The 25,728-nt window shown below is 45.7% G+C and overlaps 1 protein-coding gene and 1 long non-coding RNA gene across 2 annotated transcripts in view; one reads left to right on the forward strand and one right to left on the reverse strand.

Moving 5' to 3' along the window:
• Nucleotides 1–7,992, reverse strand: part of LOC137504713 (N-acylethanolamine-hydrolyzing acid amidase-like) — a 49,392-nt gene extending 41,400 nt beyond the window's left edge. Inside the window, exons 1-2 of the mRNA XM_068233301.1 lie at nt 7,734–7,992; nt 4,347–4,514 (exon numbers count right to left, since the gene is read on the reverse strand). Coding sequence (XP_068089402.1) covers nt 4,347–4,514; nt 7,734–7,906 — 341 coding nt within the window. The 5' untranslated portion in view covers nt 7,907–7,992. The remainder of the gene's footprint in view (nt 1–4,346; nt 4,515–7,733) is intronic.
• A 12,809-nt stretch (nt 7,993–20,801) lies between these two features.
• LOC137504731 (uncharacterized) overlaps nt 20,802–25,728 on the forward strand; it is a 117,926-nt gene continuing 112,999 nt past the window's right edge. The window contains exons 1-2 of the long non-coding RNA XR_011019506.1: nt 20,802–20,889; nt 22,690–22,780. This is a non-coding gene — a long non-coding RNA (uncharacterized lncRNA). The remainder of the gene's footprint in view (nt 20,890–22,689; nt 22,781–25,728) is intronic.

The raw sequence follows: 25,728 nt of genomic DNA on the forward strand, positions 1-25,728 counted from the left end.
ACAATGCTATATAGTGTGGCTGAGCGAGCGGTGTACTACTGTTCCCAGCAGCGACACACAATGACTGGGGGGACCCTGGCTAGCGTGGCTGGAGCGCGAACTACCCTGCCTGCCTACCCAAAGCTAAACCCACAGACAAATGGCGGAGATATGACGTGGTTCGGGTATTTATTTACCCGAACCACGTGACCGTTCGGCCAATCAGAGCGCGTTCGGGCCGAACAACGTGACCCGTTCGGCCAATCACAGCGCTAGCCGAACATTCGGGGAACGTTCGGCCATGCGCTCTTAGTTCGGCCATGTGGCCGAACGGTTTGGCCGAGCACCATCAGGTGTTCGGCCGAACTCGAACATCACCCGAACAGGGTGATGTTCTGCAGAACCCGAACAGTGGCGAACACTGTTCGCCCAACACTACATCACATGCAGCTACTTCCTGATTTGCATAATGCTGATATTAATGGTCCGATATATCAGCATACCTCCTACATACTCCAAATTTTGAGGGTAGGGAGGGAACCCCCAACCTACCTCTGTGCCAAATTGCCGCCCCCAGGTTCTGAACAATTCCTTCAGTTAGGCTTCAGTTGAACATCAAAATGTAAAAGAGAATTGTAAGAGACCAAGCAGAGGAAATTATTACAACAAACCTTATCAAATACATGAATAAGAGGCTTTGCCAACTCCTTAATCAGGGGTCAGGACTCAATCCTAATGGCTCTCATGAGAGAGCGAAGATACAGGCTGCAGCACACAATCACCTCCTTCCTCATCTTCTCTGCCTCGGCCTGGCCCTGAATATACCTATTTCAGCAACCAGCGGGACTTGGAGGCTACAATTTGGCACAGAGGTAGTTAGGCTGTCCCCTCCCTACCCTTAACCCCCCACCCTTAAAATGAAGAGTGTAGGAGGTATGAGTGCTGAGATATCGGGGCCTAAATATCAGCACCATAATCTAATATTGTAGAAAAATGTGATCAGACACTGGATCAAATACAGCTTGGGCATAGCAGCCTAGTGGAGCGCAGAGAAATAGCAGCAGCAGCACAGGATCAGACACAGCTCCAGCATAGCAGCCTAGTGGAGAGCAGAGAAATAGCAGCAGCACAGGATCAGACACAGCTCTGGCATAGCAGCCTAGTAGAGAGCAGAAAAATAGCAGCAGCAGCACAGGATCAGACACAGCTCTGGCATAGCAGCCTAGTGGGGAGCAGAGAAATAGCAGCAGCAGCACAGGATCAGACACAGCTCCAGCATAGCAGCCTAGTGGAGAGCAGAGAAATAGCAGCAGCACAGGATCAGACACAGCTCTGGCATAGCAGCCTAGTGGGGAGCAGAGAAATAGCAGCAGCAGCACAGGATCAGACACAGCTCTGGCATAGCAGCCTAGTGGGGAGCAGAGAAATGGCAGCAGCAGCAGCACAGGATCAGACACAGCTCCAGGATAGCAGCCTAGTGGAGAGCAGAGAAATAGCAGCAGCAGCACAGGATCAGACACAGCTCTGGCATAGCAGCCTAGTGGAGAGCAGAGAAATAGCAGCAGCAGCACAGGATCAGACACCGCTCCAGCATAGCAGCCTAGTGGAGAGCAGAGAAATAGCAGCAGCAGCACAGGATCAGACACAGCTCTGGCATAGCAGCCTAGTGGGGAGCAGATAAATGGCAGCAGCAGCAGCACAGGATCAGACACAGCTCCAGCATAGCAGCCTAGTGGAGAGCAGAGAAATGGCAGCAGCAGCAGCACAGGATCAGACACAGCTCTGGCATAGCAGCCTAGTGGGGAGCAGAGAGAAATGGCAGCAGCAGCAGCACAGGATCAGACACAGCTCCAGCATAGCAGCCTAGTGGAGAGCAGAGAAATGGCAGCAGCAGCAGCACAGGATCAGACACAGCTCTGGCATAGCAGCCTAGTGGGGAGCAGAGAGAAATGGCAGCAGCAGCAGCACAGGATCAGACACAGCTCCAGCATAGCAGCCTAGTGGAGAGCAGAGAAATAGCAGCAGCACAGGATCAGACACAGCTCTGGCATAGCAGCCTAGTAGAGAGCAGAAAAATAGCAGCAGCAGCACAGGATCAGACACAGCTCCAGCATAGCAGCCTAGTGGGGAGCAGAGAAATAGCAGCAGCACCACAGGATCAGACACAGCTCTGGCATAGCAGCCTAGTGGAGCGCAGAGAAATAGCAGCAGCAACACAGGATCAGACACAGCTCTGGCATAGCAGCCTAGTAGAGAGCAGAAAAATAGCAGCAGCAGCACAGGATCAGACACAGCTCTGGCATAGCAGCCTAGTGGGGAGCAGAGAAATGGCAGCAGCAGCAGCACAGGATCAGACACAGCTCTGGCATAGCAGCCTAGTGGGGAGCAGAGAAATGGCAGCAGCACCACAGGATCAGACACAGCTCTGGCATAGCAGCCTAGTAGAGAGCAGAGAAATAGCAGACAGAGATAGCAGAATGCAGTCTGTTTCATCCTGAAAATTGTAGGAAAATTCAATTGCAAAGGAGAATCGCTCCCGGAACAAGAATTGTAAATGGAATTGTGGCAAAATAGCGGTAATTTTGCAGCAATCTTCAGCGTGAGACAGGGCCTTAAGCGATCTGGATAAACTTGTGTATCTATGTAAGAGAAAAAGAGGCATCTTCTTCAACTAAGGGAATAAAAAACCCTCTAGCTCTGCTCCAGTAGTAAACACGATTGCTCCCATGCTGCACGAAACGCGTTTTCTACTCCGCACTGGCAGGGTAAGAGGATTTGTTTTCTCTCGTTTGCTTATCTCTTTTTCTTCTCCTTATAACACACTCTCTTTTCCTTTGTTTTGTAAAATAATTTCCTCCCCTTTCCTCTTGAAAGTAGAACTGATTGTTTTATGGTCTCCCTATCAGACTTTGCATTGTTGGATATAGCAAGAGAAGTGCCCCAGTACTCCACAGGATACACTCTCTGTATCATTATTCTGCAGTATCATGCAGGAACTAGACAGAAACGGATGATGAACCCACAATGGGTTCATCTCTCTCAGCAGCAAAGAGAAAGTGGGCAGGGGTATTTGTGGTCACAGTGAAAGACTAGCTGGTGCATCCTATCCTCTGTTTCCCGACTATCTCATATAAGTGATGATGGAATTGGGGAGGAGATTGGACAGTGCACATACTATTATTCAGTGTAACCCATCTACATTTGGCATTCACATTGGAAAACAGTTTTGCAAACACAGCAAGTTAGGTACTAAATAATAATAATGGTCAATTGGTTTATATGTACAGTAATTCAAAAGCACACAATGAAGAGGAATACAACACATTGAGTGTAATTCACAATGGCACATTGACCATTGGGGGAGCAGCATGAAATTGTTTGTAAATCGGCTTGTGGTGTATGGGCAGACAACAGATCTTCTCCAATCAGACTGGATCAGAGAAAAATCTGTCTCTTGGTCGATCTGCCGATACATTGTCTCATGTATGGGCAACTTTACCCTCCAGTCAATTAACTTACATTGAACTGATAAAGGGGCAAGGGTAATCATATATCCCTAACTTACATGACTAGTGGGAGAAAAAGGGAGCTGTTAGTTCAATAAAAAGGGAGACAGGACATGGGCTTCAGATATTATCATCATTCAGTGTTCCTCATTATCAACTGTTCATCATTGTTTGTTTTATGCTGCAGCAGAAAGTCTGGAAAGAAGACTGATTATTTCTCTTCACCAATCATCTGAGCTGACAGATTAATATAAATATCACTTTAAAGAAAACCTGAACTGAAAATTAAAAGTCAAAATAAACATACACAAATCATACTTACCTCCTGTATAGTCTACTCCTCAATCTATTTTTCCTCTCCTGCAGCCTGTTTGCACACTGTGATCAATGGAATTCTCTGTCCTCCATTTTGAAAATGGCCATTACCCCATAACAGCCTCCTGATCAGCACACTGTTAAACTGTAACATCGCCCACTTGAGCCATAGGGAAATATGGACACATAAGTTCTCCTCTCAGCAACTGATATATTTCAGTTCTGACAAAATGTTGTCAGAACTGGAAGGGATCACTGTAAGAAGAAAATGGTGAGCTTCTGAGAGGAACTGATGGCAAGGTAACTATGTCATGTTCATTTGAAGTTACCTCATGTGTTTATTTTAAATAATTTTACTCAGTACAGGCTCTCTTTAAAACAGGAAAGATGTACATCCACACACTGTACCTGCTGGTAGAAAGAAATAAGGGAGTAGAACCTGAAGGAGAGTTGACTGATCCTCTATAGAAATTATTGATTCCAATAAAATAACAAGACTGCCACACACCATACAGTACCTCTATGGGCTATGTGGGTGGTACTTACGCTGAGGCTTCATAGCAAAGGTTTAAGGCCATTACATCTCCAATACTGACTCCAAGCGTCCTGGCTAATCCCTTTATCTCACCAGCATAGGGATCCCGGACCAGCAATGCAAGGTCAATTTCTGCCAGGGGACGAATGATGGCATGGACCCATTTTGGTAAAATGGCACTGAAATACAAATACATGTCATTATAGAAATGCTGTTCTCTGTACAAGCTGAGAAATCTTTCCAAATGAAGTCCAACACATAAATATACCTGCATTGCTGTCGTACAATTTTCTCACAATGAAAGTGACCGTGATTAAAAAATTAACATCAAACACAATATGCTAACTTACTGAGGGAAATGGTCATGGAATAGCTGTGATGTTACACTGTTTTATTTCAAACATCGAATAAGGTATATGGGATACAGGTAAACCCCCCCCCCCCCCCCCCACAAATCTTGTGCACCCAATTGGATGCCTTTAATAAATGACTTTTGGCTGGAAAATATTGAAGTGTCTTTGATAGTAATACAGACATCGGAATGCACAAGAAGCAGGGATGTCAAACGCCGGTCATCAAGGGCTGAGGTCCTCATGCATTTTTGGCACAGCCTAAAGGACAACTGTAATGAGAGGGATATGGAGACTGCCATATTTATTTCCTTTAAACAATACCAGTTGCCTGGCTAGTCTGCTGATCCTCTGTCTCTAATACTTTAAGCCACAGACCCTGGTCAAGCATGCAGCAGATCAGGTGTTTCTGACATTATTGTCAAATCTGACAAGATTAGCCGCATGCTTGTTTCTGATGTTATTTAAACACTACTGTAGCCAAATAGATTAGCAGGGCTGCCAGGCAACTGGTATTGTTTAAAAGGAAATAAATATGGCATCCTCCATATTCTTCTCACTACAGTTTTCCTTTAAATTAAACATCACCTTCAGTGTAAATTATACATTTCCTTGACCATCTTCTAATACAAAGTTAGAGCTACCTGCCAGGTCTCTTTCTCTCGAATCCCTACTGGAGCCCCATGTCCACAGCCTTCCTCCTTGTAGCCCCGCTCCTTGCAAAAAAGTGCCATAGGACTTCCTTTAACCGGGATAGGGAGTGCAAGGGAAGCACCACATCCCTTTTCTGCAAGGGGCGGGGAAACGCAGCAAAAGGTGGTGGACATGGGGCTCTGGAAGGGATCTGGGAGAAAAAGACCTGGCAGGTACTTTATATTAGAATATGATCCATGAAATGTATAATTTACACTGAAGATGCTCTTTAATTGATGGGACATCTTTAAAATGTAACTGCAACCCACGCTTTCTATGGGCATGGTATGGTATGATACAGCACTAGCAGTTTGATTCATGCTGAGAACAAGATGGTAGAACTAATAACTACAACCCAATCAGTTTTGATCATGGCACAGATTCTCTTGCTGTATCTGCTTGTTGTTGACTTGTATGATAACTAAAGATGGTGATGTATTACTTGATGGCCATCAGATTGACCATCAGATAGACCCTTCTCTGAACTAATCTGAGCAGAGAGGGATCTATTACTACACACAAATGTCAACATGAAATCTATTGAAAATCTACCATACTATGGCCCCCTCTTGGACACCCACCCGGTCTCCCCCATGTGCAATGTGTGCCCTGCCGGGCTGTGCAGAGTTGCAGGTTCACGTGTCTGCTGGCTCACTCCCTCCTGTGTTCCGCATTGTTCTCCATTGCGGCCAGTGGCACCTGTATCTCGCTCTATGTACGTGACACCAGTACAGTAGAACCGGATTTTATTTAGCACCTGTATATTCTGGAGAGATTAATATAGAATTATGTGCTCAGACCTATTGCCCCTTGCAGCCAAGGCCATCTATCAAATACTTCCCAGGAGGTCAGTTCCATCAATTCAAAAGCTCTATTATCCAAATAAATTTAAAATCCATGACAGCTATCAGTCATAGTCTGCTGTTTTGCCCTATCTGCCTTTTTTCAAGCTCAGATTATACTTGCTGCTCAGCTTAAAAAAGGGCCGATAGCCCAAAACAGCAGAATATCACTGATAGCTGTGTTGTGGATTATACATTTATTTGAATAATAGAGCTTTGTAAAACTAAAACTACCTCGCATCAGTACATGCGGCCGGATCATGTGGTACAGGGGCCTGCCGGTGATGAAGAGAAGACATGGGACACAGGAAGATATGCGACAGTGAACAGGTGAGCATTACACATAAGGGGCGACAGACCAGGGGTCCGCCAATTGCCAGGAAATTTAACGCTGCTATCACCACGAACTTGTCCAAGTCCTTTCAAGCAAGAGCTTGACACTATGTCAGATCAATTGTTTCAATCAATTTCAGGCAGAAATCATTCAAAACAATGTTCAAGCAGCTATGTTGCGGCATCACTCTCCCCATTAGTCTACTTTAGGAGACCCAACGGAAATCCCCATAGACAAAGTGGGCATTTTGGTTTGTTAGAAATAAAATATCTATCCTATCCATGCCACCAGCTGAACAGGTTTAGTAAAGTTGTGCGAGTGGAGGCAGTAGCCAAAGCAAGCACCATGGCCAAAGGCAGAGGGTACTGGTGTACTATTTTAGTGTGTTTGCCCTGGGTCACCGATTTCTTACAAATTAGTCGTCACGACCACATTTATTAAGTCTGCCGCAAGCAGGAAGTAGCTGTCTATGGGGAGTCCCGTTGGCTTCCCTATAGACTAGGTCCCCAATCTCTGCCAGATTTGATCCTTATGCTCAACTCTGTGGGATATTGATGCCGTAACTCAAGTAATGTATGGGTACCTTAACATAAATCTGTGGCCATGCTGCAGGCACAATACACACATAAACAGATAGATAAAAATACTTGTATTTTTTTAAGAAGCATATATACTTTTGCAAAGCCTTTTATGGAAAGAAAAATAAAGCGGGTGCAGCCCGGGGGCTCAGCCTAGAGGAGAGGCAAATATGCAAATGTGTAGATGTATTATGACTATTCACTTACTGATAGGAATCTCGTTCAAATTGAAAATTGTGCGATTTTTTTTTATTGTTTTTCCCCCCCAAAATGTTTGGGGATGTATGTTGGATTATGATTTATTTTTCCTTCCTTCTTTTTTTTTTTTTTCTTTTCTCCTTTTCAATTCAGCTGATATGTGTTACCCTTTGTAGCAGATCTCATTTGTTTATGTAACCGTTAAGCTTCGATTCATCTGTATTGCTGAATTTCGTTATTAATAAAATTATTGTTGAAAAAAAAGGAAAGAAAAATAAAACAGCTTGCTTCATTCTGCCACAATTTTGCTTCATAAGTACTCTTCCTTAAAGGAATTCTGTCAGACTTTACCAGTAAAGGTTTTGCATAACATTATATAGTCAGTTGTAAAGAAGGTACTTACTCAAAAATGAAATCCATGGTTTCTCTGAGGTAAGCATAATCATAATGTTTCAGGACTGACTCCCAGCGATGATCAGCAGGCTCATCCAGGCTGAGGTTATATCGAGGTGGTGCATGGTCCTGTAAAGTGAGAGAAAAGGAGCACAAAAACAGCAACAAGTGCATGCAAGCCATGCCAAGGAGAGGAGAGCACTAGCAGAAGTATACACAGGTCTGGCTTCACATAACTACTATAGTATAAATAACTACTAGAGCAGAATGAGGAAGGAGAGGGTCAGCTGACCTGACTGGGAGGAGCACAAGACACACGCTGCAAACAACTCTGCCCACTGCATTGACACTGATAACTTTGTACAGGCATTTTTTTTTGAGTGCTTGTATTGCTGCTCGTCAGTAGTATCAACAATTCACATAAGTAAAACAGCTTACTAGCAAAAACTAATCTAATTCATGTGTCAACACTGCCTGTGGTGTGACAATTTTGCACGTGGTAAGCTTACAGAAAAGCAGTGTTTTATGAAGATTAGCGGGAAGGAATCTAAATTCGAAATTCAGAAAAGGTTTAAAATTAAATGGAGCTCTAGGCAAGATAGCACTTTTATTCACCGATGTTGGTCACCTGGCTTTTTAGTTAGATTTGGAGGGGACTAGTATCCACCAGGCCCTAGGCAGCTGCCTAGGTTTACCTTGTGGATGATTCAGCTCTGGCAAAAATTGAGAAGCTAGCCAAACTGTCCCTTTATGATAACTGTAACACCCTACTCTGTGTCTTACCACAAAACAGACTGGCAACTCTCTAGTCCAGTGGTCCTCAAGCTAAGGCCCGCGGGCCGAATGTGGCCCCCTGAGGCTTTTTTACCGACCCCCCACACACAAAATGTATTACTTATAGATGTGGTCAGCTACATGTTTAAATATTGGCGGTCCACATATAGAATAGCAGTGCTGGCACCACCCATCCACATGGAAGCCAGAAAGTAGTGATTCGCTAGTTTCCATTCAAATTCCACATCAGGTGACACTGCTGTCTAATTGGACTGGGTATTCTTCACTGTCTGGCCCGCAAAAATTTCTACATAATTTTATGTATACTCCGGCCCCCCAGAAGTCTGAAGTAGGTTGACCTGGCCCTTGACCCAAAACGTTTGGGGACCCCTGCTCTAGTCCCTACTGACTCTGCTGCTCATTTCACCCACCTCTCCTCCTGCTCCTCTGGTGCTGCCCCTCTCTGCCAATCTGTCCAATGGCTAACAATCACCCAAAGGATCCAGTTCAATGGAGGGAGCGCAAACGAGGACGCGCGTGGCAAGGCCCGCGCAGGCACAGTGGCCAGCAACAGAGCCATTAGCTGAAAACGAAACTTAGTGGCTGTGGGGGACTGGAGGATCCTTAAATGATGGTGCGGGCACAGGGTGGCTGCAGAAGCTGGTAGAAGCCCCAGGTAAGTGAAACTCTTTTTTTAAGATGACTTAAAGGGGAACTGAAGAGAGAGGTATATGGAGGCTGTCATGTTTATTTCCTTTTAGACAATACCAGTTGCCTGGCAGCCCTGCTGATCCTCTGCCTCTAATACTATTAGCCTTAGCCCCTGAACAAGCATGCAGCAGATCAGGTGTTTCAGTGGTTCAGACTTATAAGTCTGATCTGACAAGACTAGCTGCATGCTTGTTTCTGGTTTTAATCAGATACTACTGCAGAGAAATAGACCAGCAGGGCTGCCAGGCAACTGGTATTGATTAAAAGGAAATAAACATGACAGCCTCCATATACCTCTCTCTTCAGTTCCCCTTTAAGTTTCCCTTTAAGTTGGAACACTGTGCCATCTCTGCTCCTTGTGCCTCCTCTGTGCCCCCCCCCTTTGCCTCGAGTATCCCCCTCTGCCTCCACTGTGTCCCTCTGTGCCACCTCTGTTCCCATGTCTCCATTGTGCCCCTCTGCCCCCTGGGCCTCCATCTGTCCCTCTGTGCCTCCATTGTGTCCCCCTTTATGCCTCCACTGTGTCCCTCTACCCCCCATGCAGGAGGATATACTGGCACTAGAGTGAGCCGTGAGTATGAGAGGTGCATGCCCAGTGTTGAACTCTGGCGGGGAGGTAAGTAGCTTCCAGCTGCGCTATACTCTGGGCTGGGGGAGTGCAGAATGGGGACAGAAGGTAGCACAAGGGGAGACCCCAATGTGATACGATGGCATCGGCAGGCTGATTGTATCGGCATCGGCGGGTTGTCCATAAATCGGAAACGTCTTGTATTTCCAAGTTTATGCTGGGTTATTCAAATTTATGCTGGGTTATTCACATTTTGTATGCTAATCTAGAAGCTTTAACCTCCCTGGTGGTACGCAGTTTCGTTGGTTGTGTCCGCAGGAGTATTTTTTAAAATAAAACACCTACCTGTGTCCCCCAAGTACGCCCGCACCTCTCTGATCCCCCAGATCACCGGTTATATTTACCCAGCCGCGATCCCGCGAGAGCTGCAGCCTACCCAATCAGCTCCAGTCGTGGCTATGGCGACGATCGGACATGACGTCTGACGTCATTGACATCATGCCCAGTCCCGATCCTCCCCATAGCGAAGTCTGGAGGTGATTGGAGAGGCTGCGCTATTGCGGGATCCGGTGGGGTGGTACGTATAACGGTGGCGATCGGGGGGATTGGAGAAGAGCGGAGGGACTTGGGGGACACAGGTAGCTAGCCTAGTGCTAGCTACAAGGTTTACAACAAGTTTTATTCAAAAAAATTCCTCCCGGGGCCATGTAATCCTCTGCGGCGGCTACCCCGAGTGTAGGTTGGGGTTACCGCCAGGAGTGTTAAAACCAACCAATTGAATGTAATACCACCACTGATCTTTCATGACATCACAGTAGGTATTGGACATTGCAGCTGACGCTTATTGTTATCTATTACTATTCTTGATCTGTATAGGACTGGTGGTCTATGGAGTTTTATTTTGCCTTTGATGAAGTGGCAGATTGGGCCATAAAACGTGCATGAGGCTTAATTTAATTGATTAAAAGAAACACAAAATACATAGTAAGTTACTAAGCAAACGGTAAAGGCAAATTCCAAACATGTGCACATATCAATCAGAATCAGAATCAGAATCAGAATCAGAATCACTTTATTCGCCAAGTGCGACAGGCGCCGCACCCGGAATTATTTGTGAACACAAGGCATATTGGCAAGTGCAAACAGTACAAGTAACATTACACATAGTACAATTTATAAGGAAAACATTTCGACATAGCAAAAGACACATAGAGCGGTTGTCGCTTAGTTATGCAGAGATGAACATGAGTGACAGCCTATGGGCGTGCATTCGTCCTCTAGTGCCCCGAGGAGCAGAAGGGGATTAGGAGATGGCATTGGAGAGAGATTCTGAGTTGAGGAGAGTGATCGCTTGAGGGAAGAAAGTGTTCCTACGCCTGGTGGTTTTGGTGTAGATGGACCTATAGCGACGTCCCGAGCGAAGAGGACTGAAGAAGTGATTGCCAGGGTGGGAGGGATCGAGTGTGATTCTATTTGCCCTGGACCTCATTCTGGATGTATGGAGAAGGTCTAAGGGTGGCAGGGGCGACCCAATGATCTTCTCAGCCACATTGATGACTCTCTGGAGTTTGAGCCTATCCTTCGCATTTGCCCCCGAGTACCAGACAATGATGGAGGAGCAAAGGACAGATTCGATGGTCGCCGTATAAAAACTGGTCAGTAGCTCCCTGGGCATGCCAAACTTCCTTAGTTGCCTCAGGAAGAACAGTCTCTGCTGGGCCTTCTTTTGGGTAGTAGAGGTATTTTCGTCCCATCTCAAGTTCTCCGTGATGGTGGTGCCTAGGAACCGCGCGCTATGTACCCTGGTGACTTCGGTGCCATCAATGATGACCGGGCTGGGTTGTGGAGCGTTCCTTCTGAAGTTCACTATCAGTTCCACCGTTTTTGCAGTGTTTAGTACAAGTTTGTTGTCTGAGCACCATCTGAGAATCCGTTCGATCTCGCTGTGATATTCCAGTTCCGCTTTATCACCCATGAGTCCTACGATGGTGGTGTCATCTGCAAACTTAATGACCTTGACGGTATCTGTGGAGGAGGTGCAGCTGTTTGTATACAGGGAGAAGAGCATCGGAGACAGTACACATCCTTGCGGGGCGCCTGTGTTTGTGGTTCTTACACTGGAGGAGCAGCCTCCGAGTCTCACTAGCTGTGTCCTGTTCGTAAGGAAGTCCTTGATCCAGGTGCAAAGGGTTGGGTCGACACCAAGCTGTTCCAGGTCGTCGTGCAGAATGTTTGGGCAGATGGTGTTGAACGCGGAACTGAAGTCCAGGAGGAGGATCCTTGCGTAGGTCTTTGGTTTATCCAGGTGTTCAGTGATATGTGCAAGGCAGATGTTAATGGCGTCTTCCACAGACCGGTTTGCCCTGTATGCAAATTGTAGAGGATCCAATAGGGTGGCAGTGTGAAGCTTCAGGTGGGAGAGGACCAGTCTCTCGAAGGTCTTCATGATAATCGGGGTTAGGACGACAGGTCTAAAGTTGTTTAGGTCCGTGACTCCTGGCTTCTTGGGGACCGGGATGATGTCGGCTTTTTTGAGGCAGGAGGGAACTTTGCCCAGCTCCAGGGATCTGTTGAAGATGGAAGTGAGGACCGGGGATAACTGTCCCGCACATGTTTTTAGACAGGATGGGGATATGCCATCTGGGCCTGAGGCCTTCCTAGTGTTTAGCTTCCGGAGGTGCCGCAGCACATCGGTCTCCTGGACTGTTAGCTGTATTGAGGGAGTATGACCAGCGTGTGGAGGAGAGGAGGGGGGTGGATGCCTGGGTGAGGATGTTTGATCCTCCGGGTGGGTGGGCTGGGCCTCGAACCTGCAATAGAATTTGTTGAGATCCTCAGCTAGTGCAGTGCTCGGAAGTATGTGTTGGGAAGGAGGCTTGAAGTTGGTGGCTGCCCTTAGGCCTTTCCAGACCTCCCGGACATTGTTGGACTGGAGATTGCGACTCAGCTTGTTGGAGTAGTCTCTCTTTGCCACCTTCAACTCTCTTTTCAAGATGTTCCTGGCTTCCCTGAAACTCTCCGGTGTTCCAGATTTGTGGGCTTCCTCTTTTTGCCTCCGGAGCCTGCGTAGCCTTCGGTTGAACCAGGGCTTGTTGTTCGGAAAGACCTTGATGGTTGTCGCTGGGATGCATGTCTCCTCGCAGAATCTAATGTAGGAGGTGACATTCTCTGACCATTCCTCCAGGCAGGGAGCTTCCAGGACTGACCAGTCGGTGCTGTCGAAGCAGGCCTGAAGTTGCCCCTTTGCCTCCTCTGTCCACTTCTTCACAGGCTTGACTAGCGGCTTTGTGGTTTCAAGGTGTCTTCTGTAGGTGGGGATCATGTGGATTAGGTAGTGATCAGAGCTGCCCAAGGCAGCTCGGCTAATGGCCTTGTACGCGTCTTTGAGGACTGTGTAGCAGTGGTCCAGGGTGTTCTGGTTCCTGGTGGGGCAGGTGATGTGTTGTTTGTAACGGGGAAGCTCTTGGCGTAGGTTTGCCCTATTGAAATCCCCCAGAATGATGAAGAGGGAGTCTGGGAGGTATGTCTCCCACCTTGAGATGGCATCACTGAGTGTGCCCAGTGCATTTCTGGTGTCAGCATCCGGGGGGATGTAGACGCCCGCCAGGACATAGGAGTTGAATTCCCTGGGAGAGTACTGAGGCCTGCAGTTAATCAGTAAGAGTTCGATGTCTGGCGAGCAGCCTTTCTGCAGGACGGTCGTGTTGGAGCACCAGGTGGAGTTGATGTAAAAACAGACACCTCCGCCTTTCTTTTTCCCCGAGAGTGCCTGGTCGCGATCTGCACGAAAGAGGTCAAAGCCCGGAAGATGAAGGGAGTTATCCGGGATGTTGTCGTTCAGCCAAGTCTCTGTGAAGCAGAGTACCGGGGAGTTGCTACTAAGCGTGGGTTTGCTGCCAAGCAGACGAAGCAGCTCGTCTAGCTTGTTCGGGAGGGAGCGGACGTTCGCTAGCAGAATGGCTGGGATAGATGACCGCAGTCCTTTCTTTTTAAGCCTTACTTGTGCGCCTGCTCTCCTCCCCCTGGGCCGGTATCTGAACCTACGGGTCCACTGGTCTAGGTGAGCCTGGACTGTGTCCCACAGGGGCAGTACCTGGGCCTTGGATTCCCATACCAGGAGCTCAGCTCTGGTATAGGTGATGGTGCCCTGAGATGGAAGGGAGTGCATCGAAGATATTGCGGTTTCGACACCGCACCCGCAGCGTGTCAGTGGCATCACGAGAGGATTGTAACTCGCTAGTTTACAGTGCCTATTGCGTGAGTTGTAACAGTTGACAGTGAGGTATCATACAAGAGTAAGACATGTGTGAGCTGTGCTGAAAGGCAGCATCAGTAGGTTTGTCATGCAAATGATTATTTGAGATTATACACAGCAGTTAACAGTTCATCTGTAAAAGTCCATATGGGAGAGGGGGGTAGGGGGGCGCGGCAGGCTCGTGACAGTCTGCCGCAATGTAACAGTCCGTGTGGGGGGCAGTGGCAGGCAATATCACAGGCAATAAAAGTCCATATGAAATAGTCCGTGCATAGCAGCTAAGTCGCAGGCTGATTAGCAGTCCATATGAACAGTCCATGCTTAGCAGCTAAATATCACAGGATATGTCTGAAACATTCCTTGCATAGCAACTGATATCACGGCTAATGAAAGTACATATGAGGCAGTCTATGCATAGCAGCAATCAATCAATAATTGTGCAGGGGAAATACTCACACAGAGGCAGGTAGAGGAGCAGGGCAAGGGTTCTGCGGGGTGTTCTGGTTGCCAAGCTTGTGTTGGTAGGCCGCACACCATGTGGCTGGAGCAGGGCAGAGGTTGTGTTGGTAGGCCGCACAGACCACGTGACGAAGCAGCCAGCAGGAATGGAGGTGCCTGTCCCTGGCTTGCCCCCGGAATGGAGGTGCTTGTCCCTGGGTAGTTTGCTGCGGCTGCGCTGGTCTGTGCTGGCAGCGGCGGGGGTCCCGCTCGATGTGGTGGTGGTGGTGATGCTGTCGGCGGCAGGAGCCTTCTGTGTCGGCCCGGAGCTGGCTGGGAGGGCAGCAGAGTCGGGTCTCCGGAGTTGTGGCGGGTTTCCGTGAGGGCTGATGCTGGCTGACAATGGGAGCCAGCAGCGGAAGGTCTGCGGAGTCGGCCCGGCTGAGGCTGGGCGGTCGGAGCTCCGCTGTTGCAGACTGAAGATCTGCAGTGTCTGGAGATCTGCAGCGGTAGGTCTGAGGTGGCGGCTCAGCCGAGGCTGGGGGCGGCAGGAGCTCCGCCGTCGACTGGGAGCCAGCAGCAGATGGTCTGCAGCGGAAGATCCAGGCAGCGGGAGATCAACAGTAACGGCCCGGCAGGGTGGACGGCCGAAACTCCGCTGTCGGCTGTGTCCGTTGCGTCGCTTCCGAGGAGCCTGGGCAGAGGCTCGAGTCAAGGTCGCTCACTGGGAGCCGGATGGGATCAGACCGAGCCAGCCACGGCTGTGGAGCGGCCCCGGCTTTGGTCACTGCAGGCAGCGGCAGCGGCGGGGGACCCGCTCGATGTGGCAGTGATGCTGTCGGCGGCAGGAGCCTTCTGTGTCCGGCCCGGAGCTGACTGGGAGGGCAGCAGAGTCGGGTCTCCGGAGTTGTCGTGCAGGCTGGCGGTCTTCAAAATAAAACTACAACTACACTACATCTACAACTACAACTACAAGCGTAACTACAGCTATCTGTGAGTACACAAAGCCTATGTACCTGATCAAGTAAAAAAAGTAAAAAGAAAGTTGCCAAAAGTAGCTATTTCTAGCTAAAAACTAAATCAATAATAGGCAGATATCAATGACATACATGTAAGAAACTGTGAGGTTCTGGCAATGTATTTAATTAGAATCAATGTTGCAGCAGCAGCAGAAGACTTTATGCAGAGTTCTACCTTAAGACATATATTCCATAGAAACTATTTCTAATGAAACAATCTTGTTAGAAGTTCGAAGTCACCTATCAGCTACATATTGTTCAGTGGGGGAGAAGCCAGAACGTATTCCGGGACTTTCCCAGCCAGAATAGAACAACGTTTCTTATGAAATATCAGGGTACATATCAGCATAAACCCAAAACAAAAGTCATGACTTTACTGCCCGGGGGATTTGATATTGTGACAACGGATTTACCCAATGGGGCCTGAGTCCCCTCAAATGTAATAGTGTCCCCCCATGCCAATGTCCAGTGTAAAAGTGTCACCTGACCACCAATGCAATGTCTAGCCTGCTCTGATGTCCGCAGTCACTGCAAGCAGGTGTTCCTCGTGACACCAGGTGCATGTGCGACGTCACTACACACCTTGTGCCACGTGGTACAGGCGCTTTCAGCGATGCCAAACACCTGAGAAGACTAGAAGTCACGGCGGTGGACAGGTAAGACATTACTGAGCACAGGCACCTAGGGGGAAACTTTGACACTTGGGAGGCGTGCCCAGGCAGGCAGCAGCGCTAAGCCAATTTCTGGTAGACTTCATGCTGAAATCTATCGGAACTCAGTCATCAGTCATGAGCAGCCACCAGATTCCTCTCTGATCAAATTTTGGATCAATCCATCTCCTCATGGGGGATTTTCAGTATTTCCTGTATGTTTACAAAAGCACTCCCTGAAAGGGGTCTGTACAAAGTTGCTGTTGGACTTTGAGGAGATAGACTAGTCCATAACTTGTCAGATTTTTACTACCTACTATAAATGACAATGACATAGGAAAAAAAATACAAATACAAGAACAAATGCACATTTTATACATAAGCATATGGCCCGGTTCACACTTGCAGTAAAAAAAACGGACCTTTTTTGGAATAGAATGGATCCTAACGAATCCGAAAGGATCCAATGTTAACCTATGCATTTGTTCACATCCATCCATTTAAAAAACTGATCCGTTACGCACGATTCGCTGAACAGAATGCAGGTTTCTTGCTGCACCAATTTTTCCAGAATGCTGAGCCCAGAGGAACGTGAATGGAAGCTGAAGCACTGCATTGGGGGCAATGAGAAAACGTAACTTTTTTTCACATTTCTAAAGGGGGAAAATCCACTTTGCGCGTGGGGGCGGGGGGGGGGGGGGGGGAGGGGGTAAGTGGGGAAACTGAACAGAAGCAGCGGAATTGAAATAGAGTGGCAACAGAGTGAAAATGGATCAGATCGAACGGTGTTCGGGTCGGTTTACACGGATCACTTCGCCACTGTACCGCAAGTGTGAACCGGGCCTAATGATGCATTTTGAATTTCACAGTTTTTTGTGATAGTGGTCCTTTAATAGAATTGAGTATCTTGATAACATTTTTATTCTAGTTCCATTGTATCATTGTACATCTATTGGAAGAGTTGATGTTGCTTTCTGTATCAACTTTTTGTTGGATACAGGCGAACATTTCCCACGATGCCTAGGGGCGTTTGTTAAATGTTAAATGACTCTGCTAGCAAAACTGAATTCCCCTGGCTGATGTCAGCTTCTAACCACCAGATGACAAGACACTGGGGGAGATTAATCAACGCATTACCGACAGTTTTTTCTTCTTAATCTGTTCTAACCAGCAGGGAGATCAGTTCTGCATGAGAATAAGAACGTTCTTAAATCCTAGTAATAGTGGCAGTTTAGCGTGGATTTCTAGAGCTGCACTACAGTTAAGAGACGTGCAAATCCATCCCTAAACTGGTGAAGATTAAGAAGTGCTTGAAAGCAGTTCTAAAGATGTAGAACTGCAGGCTAGACATGATTGCAGAGTGCAGGCTATACATGATTTGTGATGTGCTCCTCCCACCTGCTGAATTCCTCCTCAGAGCCTGCTGCTATCAATACAGCAGGTGTGTTGGTTACCTCAGCAACAGCAATTCCCCTCACACACTGCACTGTCTGAGAGACCTTCCTAGCTCTTCCGATTATACAACAGTTTTAGAAGGAATCTGCACTATCTAATGATTTCTTAAGATGCCTGAGACAGTTCTGCATGGATTTCTAAAAACCTACTAATATTTTGTCTCAGACACTCTTGATAAATCTGGCCCACTGAGCACAACTACAGAAACTAATTCCTGCTGTCATACCAGTATATAGAAAGGAGAGTCGTAATACATTTTTCAGCAAGTTCTACAGCAAAATAGAAGTGGTGACTGTCACGATTCCGCGAACGCCATTGCGGCAAGCGCATGTAAAGGTGCTCAAACTATGAGCTGGAGAGCCCCTTTAAATGCATTACCCTGCTTTTAGAAAATGAGTGTTCTTCCAGCTCACCAGCCCTGCAATGGGGAATGTGAGTGCTTGTTTACACTTCCTGAAGATCCCCAATAAAACCCCCAAAAAACCAGGCATTCACATAGCTCACAGATCTATTACAAGGAACTGCTGATAAGTAGCAGCATACAGGAACGCATCGTAAAATCATTAGGTGACATTCCTGCCTGTCCGGACAATACCCAGAAACATGTCCCTGGCTTAATGAGCTTTTGATATCTCACTTCATATTAGTCCATAATTCGATGGATATTGCGTAACCGTTTGGGCCCAGCGGTCCACAACTCACAGTGCGCCAGGCGACCAGCGCAGCCCACCTTCTGAGACGTTAATCGATCTCCTAGTCATCTCACAGTCTGAGGTATTGATTACATAGGCAAGGAAGGTGGCACTCCAAGCGAGTTTGATATCGATTGGTTCAGCGCATGCTGACGGAATGTAAAATGTTGGGTTTTATATGATATGTCAGATATCCGCTGAGTTATGGCATACTTGACCTGAGGTCAGATTGTTAAGGGTGGAAACCTTTCTTGTTACCAGCCACACCCTCTGGCAGAGAAAGAGTTAAAACCGACTTACACTCAGCCTGGAGAGAGAGACCCCAGCCATCCTGTACCATCACGGATTTGGGCTGGATGATAAAAGGATTAATACCTATTCCACAGAACTTTCCAGAACTGGACTACATATCTCTGTGGGACTTACCGCAAAGGACACGGTAACTTGACAAACTGCTCAGACTGTAATCAGCTATTATTTTCATATTGAACCCTTATTATTTCTGTATCCATTTGTTTCTATTGCTATATTTTGTTCTGCATTATTTCTTTAAATAAACGATTTAAAAATCGTTCGTCTAACTGCTGTTCTGAAACAAATCTCCGCCAAAAGAATTCACATCTTCAGAGAGACATGTTACCATAACGGTTTTGATATTAAATATTGTTAGTTTTGCTATCTCTAGAAAGGTTGTCTAACCCTTTTTCCTACAGGATTTAGCTAGAGTTAGAATTAGTGCATTCGCACGCTTTTATTGCGGATTGGTGGCAGCGACCTGGCCTCTATATGAGAGCACAGATTGTATCGATTGTATATACAATCGAAATTGGACTGTGTGTGGACTCACCAACCAATCCAAAAGGTTACCGTATTTTTCGGCATATAAGACGCACCTAGATTTAGAGGGCAAAAATCAGGAAAAAAAAAATAAACTAAACCTAGGTGCGTCTATGGTGCAGGGGCTTCTTATGGACCTCTAACTCCCCCAAAACTGTCTTTATCTAAGCTACACTGCTCATCTATACTAACACCTGCTACACTACACTTCCCTTACCCCTGCTGCCCCCACCAACTACATATTACTTCACTAACCCCTACTACAACTACACTACACTACACTACACTACAGTGTACTACACTTCCCTCACTAACACCTGCAGCCAACCCAAACTACACTACACTTCACTAACTAACCCCTCCAGCCAACCCAAACTACACTACACTTCACTAAGTAACCCCTCCAGCCAACCCAAACTACACTACACTTCACTAACTAACCCCTCCAGCCAACCCAAACTACACTACACTACACCCCTGCTGCATCTCACCTAATCCTGTCGCCGCGATCCTCCCCTCCTCCATCTGCCTGCCATCACCCGAGAGTCTCAGCAGCAGTCATCTGAGGGTCCCATTAGGTGTCATCAGAGGGTCCAGCAATCCCATCCAGTATCCCCGCTCTTTAAGTCTCCAGGTTGCCGGCTCCTCTTCGCTGCAGTCATGCTTGTATGCAGCCTCGTGGTGATCACGCGGTGATTACGCGCTGCCGGGGCCGACTTCCTCCATAGTTACGGCGTCCTCTTCTTAGTTACAGTGCCCCTTCTGCGTGACGAGCGGCGCACGTGCGCCTGACGTCATGCGTGACCCCGGCGCATATGCGCCGCTCGTCACACAGAAGAGGGCACTGTATCTAAGAAGAGGACGCCGTAACTATGGAGGAAGGCGGCCCCGGCAGCGCGTAATCACCGCGTGATCACCGCGAGCCTGCATACAAGCATGACTGCAGTGAAGAGGAGCCGGCGACTTGGACACTTAAAGAGCGGGGATACTGGATGGGATTGCTGGACCCTCTGATGACGGCTGCTGCGACATTGGATGACGGCGGACAGACGAAGGAGGCGAGGATCGCGGCGGCAGGATCCGGTAAGTATGTTATGGGGCGAAAATACCATACCTTTGGAATATAAGACGCACCCACTTTTTCCCCCCAGTTTTGGGGAAGAAAAAGTGCGTCTTATATTCAGAAAAATACGGTACTTTGCCTGCAGTTCTGACTGCCTTCAGGATTCCCTCAGGGTCTGAGGCTTTATGGTAAACTGCAGCAAAGGGAACAGGAATTGGTGGGTGACTGCGCACACGTCACAGTGACAGGCAAACTAATGTATAACAATATATGTATTTCATTTTGAAAGAGTATAGATACAACATGCCTTTTTGGTTTTATTTTGTGCGCTGTTCTTCTATAAAGAAAACTTGAAATAAACTTTCCTTTGGCTGATCTCATGTCTGGCACATTCTACAAACTAAAATATCATTATTTAATAATGCACAATGTCATCTCACCTTGCCGGACATGTATATCTGTGTGTCATGTGTGCTGCTTACAGTCTGTGAACTGTGAAAATTACATAATCTGTTGATGATACTTTTTATTACTCTAGTTTAAACAGTTAAATTCTGCCACTACATTTCTCTCTGAGATAAAAATGTTTACATTTGAAGGTGGCAGAAGGGAGGGGGCAGACTCAGCCGGTTATCTACTGCTGGCAAGTGCAGCGAATCAACAAGCAGACAGTAGGAATGAGACTTCACAGATACAAAGTACAAGTATGTAACTAATCATTGGTCATAATACATTTACATAAAAGACCCCCCCCCCCCCCCCCCCCAATTTTTTTTTTTTAAATCAAGTATACTTTCTAAGACATCACAAAAGTGTGTAACATGGTTAAAACATATTTGTACTGATTACTTACAAGTAGAATGCTCTGAATTTGTAGGGAGTTATTACTAAACTGCTGTATATTTACTACAGATACCCATTCATATTCAGGGGAATTGAAATTGAGTATTCTCAGAAATTAAAAGTGGACAAAAGTCAGTATAAAAATGGTTCTTTCAGTGATTTATCTACAGAATGTTGGCAAAATGTCAAGCACATTCTTATTTTTGTGCAATCTCATTTCCTAAATTTTAACTTCACCTTCTCCAATTTCACAGTCCTGAACTGGTTTCACAATACTTTGCACTATATTTCTCACTGTTGGAGCCTGTACTGCTTCTAACAGTTCCTTTTCTGCATGTCTAGTGCCTAATTTAAAACCAAATCCCTCATCTTGTCTGTCTCTTCCTCAGATTTACTTCTTTTTAGGTATGTCCAGATTTAGTAAAATAAGTATATTTTTTGATAGCCAAGTAAGTTAGATGAATTTTAAAGGGGCACTATGGCGAAAAATTGTAAAATTTAAAATATGTGCAAACATAAACAAATAAGAAGTACGTTTTTTTCCAGAGTAAAATGAGCCATAAATTACTTTTCTCCTCTGTTGCTGTCACTTACAGTAGGTAACAGAAGTGACAGGTTTTGGACTAGTCCATCTCTCCATAGGGGATTTTATTCTTTATAAGGATATTCCCTAAAAAGGATTTAAACAATGATGCTGGGCAGCTTCCCTGCTAACTACACAGTTTTTTAGTGCTTTTGAAAAAAAATAAATCCCTGAGAATCCCCTATGAAGAGATTGACTAGTCCAAAACCTGTCGCTTCTGTCGGATTTCTACTACCTACTGTAAGTGACAGCAACATAGGAGAAAAGTAATTTATGGCTCATTTTACTCTGGAAAAAAATGTACTTCTTATTCGTATATGTTTGCACCTATTTTAAATGCTTCAATGTTTCGCCGTAGTGCCCCTTTAACCCACTAAGTCTTCCTGGCCATCCTCTAAATTTTTTGCTTACTGCAATTTTCCTTGCATTGATTTTGATGAATCTGGCCCTCTGCTCCTGCTTTGAGCATTCTACAGCTCCTCTAATTTACATGAAAATAATTGTCGTTCTTTAGGTTTCTGTTTTCATAGGCACCAGGCAACCATAAATTGCCATCTACAATGACTGGACTTCTTAGTTGATCCCATTTCTGTGAAAGTGGTGGCTAATGGTACTCAACCAGTCTAAATCAGTATAGTAACTGCAGAATGATGGTTTAACTGGCTACAGGTTTGTTTAAAGGATGCCCGAAGTGACATGTGGGACATGATGAGATGGACATGTGTTTGTACAGTGCCTAGCACACAAATAACTATGCTGTGTTCCTTTTTTTCTTAAAATATATCAGCCACTTCCCTTACAGTAGCAACCGCCACTTAGGCAGATAAGGGGGTGCAGGGGTTACACAGTGCTTAGCATCCGGCAAGGCGCACACCTCTGCCGTCAAGCTCACCCTCTGTGTCTATTATAGTAACCCCACGGCGGTTGCTACTGTAAGGGGAGGTGGCTGATATATTTTATCTGCTTTTGCCTGCCTAGCCTAGGCAGTGTTTTTTATACCTGCTTTTTATATGTTTGGCCTCCAAATAAAAACTCATACACTTTTACGCTATGAGGAGCCTATTTTTTGCCTAAACAGACTTGGAACATCAGATGGTGGATTGCCAGTGAGGCTGCGGGGTGGCCAATACCCCGGAGGCGAAAACGGGCCCTGAAGGCAGCCAAGTCCGGTGAGTTTTTCCCCGAAGGGGGGGCTTTATTCCATCTGCATTTATCTATTTTCTACTGATGTGCAAGCAATTGTGAGCGCTTATCTACAGTGGCGTAGCAATAGGGGTTGCAGAGGTAGCGACCGCATCGGGGCCCTTAGACCAGAGGGGCCCCATGGGGCCCTTCCTAAATCAAAGTATAAGCGGTTTATTGGTCCTATGGTGGTAATAATCACTTCTATAGATGCTTCTATAGATGCTATGAATAGTAGTAATCATTAACAAACTGTTCCCCATCCCCTTCTTGCAGCTGTAATACAGTAGATGACCTTGGCAGGTTTTGTTGCGCCGTATCAATTGTTACGTATAGAGTGCTTGAGGGGGCCCCATGTAAAACTTGCACTGGGGCCCTTAGCTCCATAGCTACGCCACTGCTTATCTACATACACAAGAGACTTTGATTGATGGTGCACGCATCTAGGAAGAGTGCTCCCACGACTTTCTGTTTATATTTGTCTATATTAGACTATCAGTGGTTAATTGCTTGTCAAACTTGGACATTTTACTCCTATATGAGCGCAGTATTAGGGTGCTATTTGTTTTTCTGAACATATATACACAAGTTACTTGTTATAGTAAGATTTTCATCTCGAATCCGCTTTAATGGGCCACTATAGTGACAAAATGTAAAATACATGTAAACACATACCAATAAGAGGTATTTTTCATCCAGAGTAACATTAGCTATAAATTACTTTTCTCCTATGTTGCTGTCACTTACAGTAGGTAGTAGAATTCTGACAGAACCGACAGGGTTTGGACCAGCTCATTTCCTCATGATGGATTCTCAGCATGGTCTTTATTCTTTATGAAGACACTCCCTGCAAAGGATTCATACAATTATGCTGACCAGCCTCTCTTCTTGCTGCACACTTTTTTGGGCAGTTGGCTGGAGCAACTGCCATTCACTATGGGCTTTTGAAAATAAATAAAGCACTACACTCCCCATGAGGAGAAGGGCTAGTCAAAAACCTGTCAGTTCTGTCAGATTTCTACAACCCACTGTAAGTCAAAACGGCATATGAGAAGAGTAATTTATAGCACATTTTACTCTGAGAGAAATGTATTTCTCATTTGTATATGTTTACACATACTTTAAATTTTACAATTTTCACGACAATGGTCCTTTAACCACCTAGTGACTTTTTGTTTTCTATAGAACAGCAGTATACATAATTTGTTACAGTTCTATATGCCTGGTGTTAAGTTGTTCATATGAAATAAGCCTCATACTGCACTTTATGCAGCCTTACCACCTTCTTTGCTATACTTGTATGGAAACATGATCTACGGAGAACACGAACTCTGGGTTTCCCACTATGGAAACCCAACCACAGCAACCATAGACACGACCCTTGCGGCACATTATAGTCACATTGGTGGGTGACAGTGAAATTACTCCGGGGATGTAGTCACATCCTCTTCTCACCCTTATGACTAATGCCTGGCGCACACATCCAGCTTACCTACACAATCTGCTCATGGTATTCAAAATCTGTTGGCCCTCCATGGAGGTGGTAATATTGACCAGCCACACATCCAATTTTGATTGGTCAATCTTACCACTCCCACGTAGTACCACACCACTGAATTTCAGGTGAACATATCATAGAAATATCACTGCACAGAGTTAGGATGTGATATTATTGTCTATTGCGATGTAACGCAACATGCACAGTGAAAAACGACCCTAATACTTTAGCCATAGACCCTGATTAAGTATGCAGATCAGGTGCTCTGATGTAAGTATGACTGGAGTAGCCACCTACTTGTTTCTGGTAGGATTCAGACACATCTGCTGCCAAATAAGTCAGTAGGACTGCCAGGCAACTGGTACTGGCTAAAAGGAAATCCATATGGCAGCCTACATAGCACTTTAACCTCATGTATCATTTGAGTAAGAAATTGCACACACAGAAGTAGATCATATTTATTTCCTTTTAACCACTTGAGGACCGTGGGCTTTACCCCCCTTAAGGACCGGCCACTTTTTTTCCATTCAGACCACTGCAGCTTTCACGGTTTATTGCTCGCTCATACAACCTACCACCTAAATGAATTTTGGCTCCTTTTCTTGTCACTAATAAAGCTTTCTTTTGGTGCTATTTGATTGCTCCTGCGATTTTTACTTTTTATTATATTCATCAAAAAAGACATGAATTTTGGCAAAAAAATGATTTTTTTAACTTTCTGTGCTGACATATTTCAAATAAAGTAAAATTTCTGTATACATGCATGAAAAATGTGGACAAACATGTTTTTGATAAAAAAAAAAAACCCATTCAGTGTATATTTATTGGTTTGGGTAAAAGTTATAGCATTTACAAACTATGGTGCAAAAAGTGAATTTTCCCATTTTCAAGCATCTATGACTTTTCTGACCACCTGTCATGTTTCATGAGGGGCTAGAATTCCAGGATAGTATAAATACCCCCCAAATGACCCCATTTTGGAAAGAAGACATCCCAAAGTATTCACTGAGAGGCATAGTGAGTTCATAGAAGATATTAATTTTTGTCACAAGTAAGCGGAAAATGACAATTTGTGACAAAAAAAAAAAAAAAAAAGTTTCCATTTCTTCTAACTTGCGACAAAAAAAAATGAAATCTGCGACGGACTCACCATGCCCCTCTCTGAATACCTTGAAGTGTCTACTTTCCAAAATGGGGTCATTTGTGGGGTGTGTTTACTGTCCTCGCATTTTGGGGGGTGCTAATTTGTAAGCACCCCTGTAAAGCCTAAAGGTGCTCATTGGACTTTAGGCGCCTTAGCGCAGTTAGGCTGCAAAAAAGTGCCACACATGTGGTATTGCCGTACTCAGGAGAAGTAGTATAATGTGTTTTGGGGTGTATTTTTACACATACCCATGCTGGGTGGAAGAAATATCTCTGTAAATGACAATTTTTTAA

This window comes from Hyperolius riggenbachi, chromosome 1 (genome assembly GCF_040937935.1).
Source record: "Hyperolius riggenbachi isolate aHypRig1 chromosome 1, aHypRig1.pri, whole genome shotgun sequence".
Lineage (NCBI taxonomy): Eukaryota > Metazoa > Chordata > Amphibia > Anura > Hyperoliidae > Hyperolius > Hyperolius riggenbachi.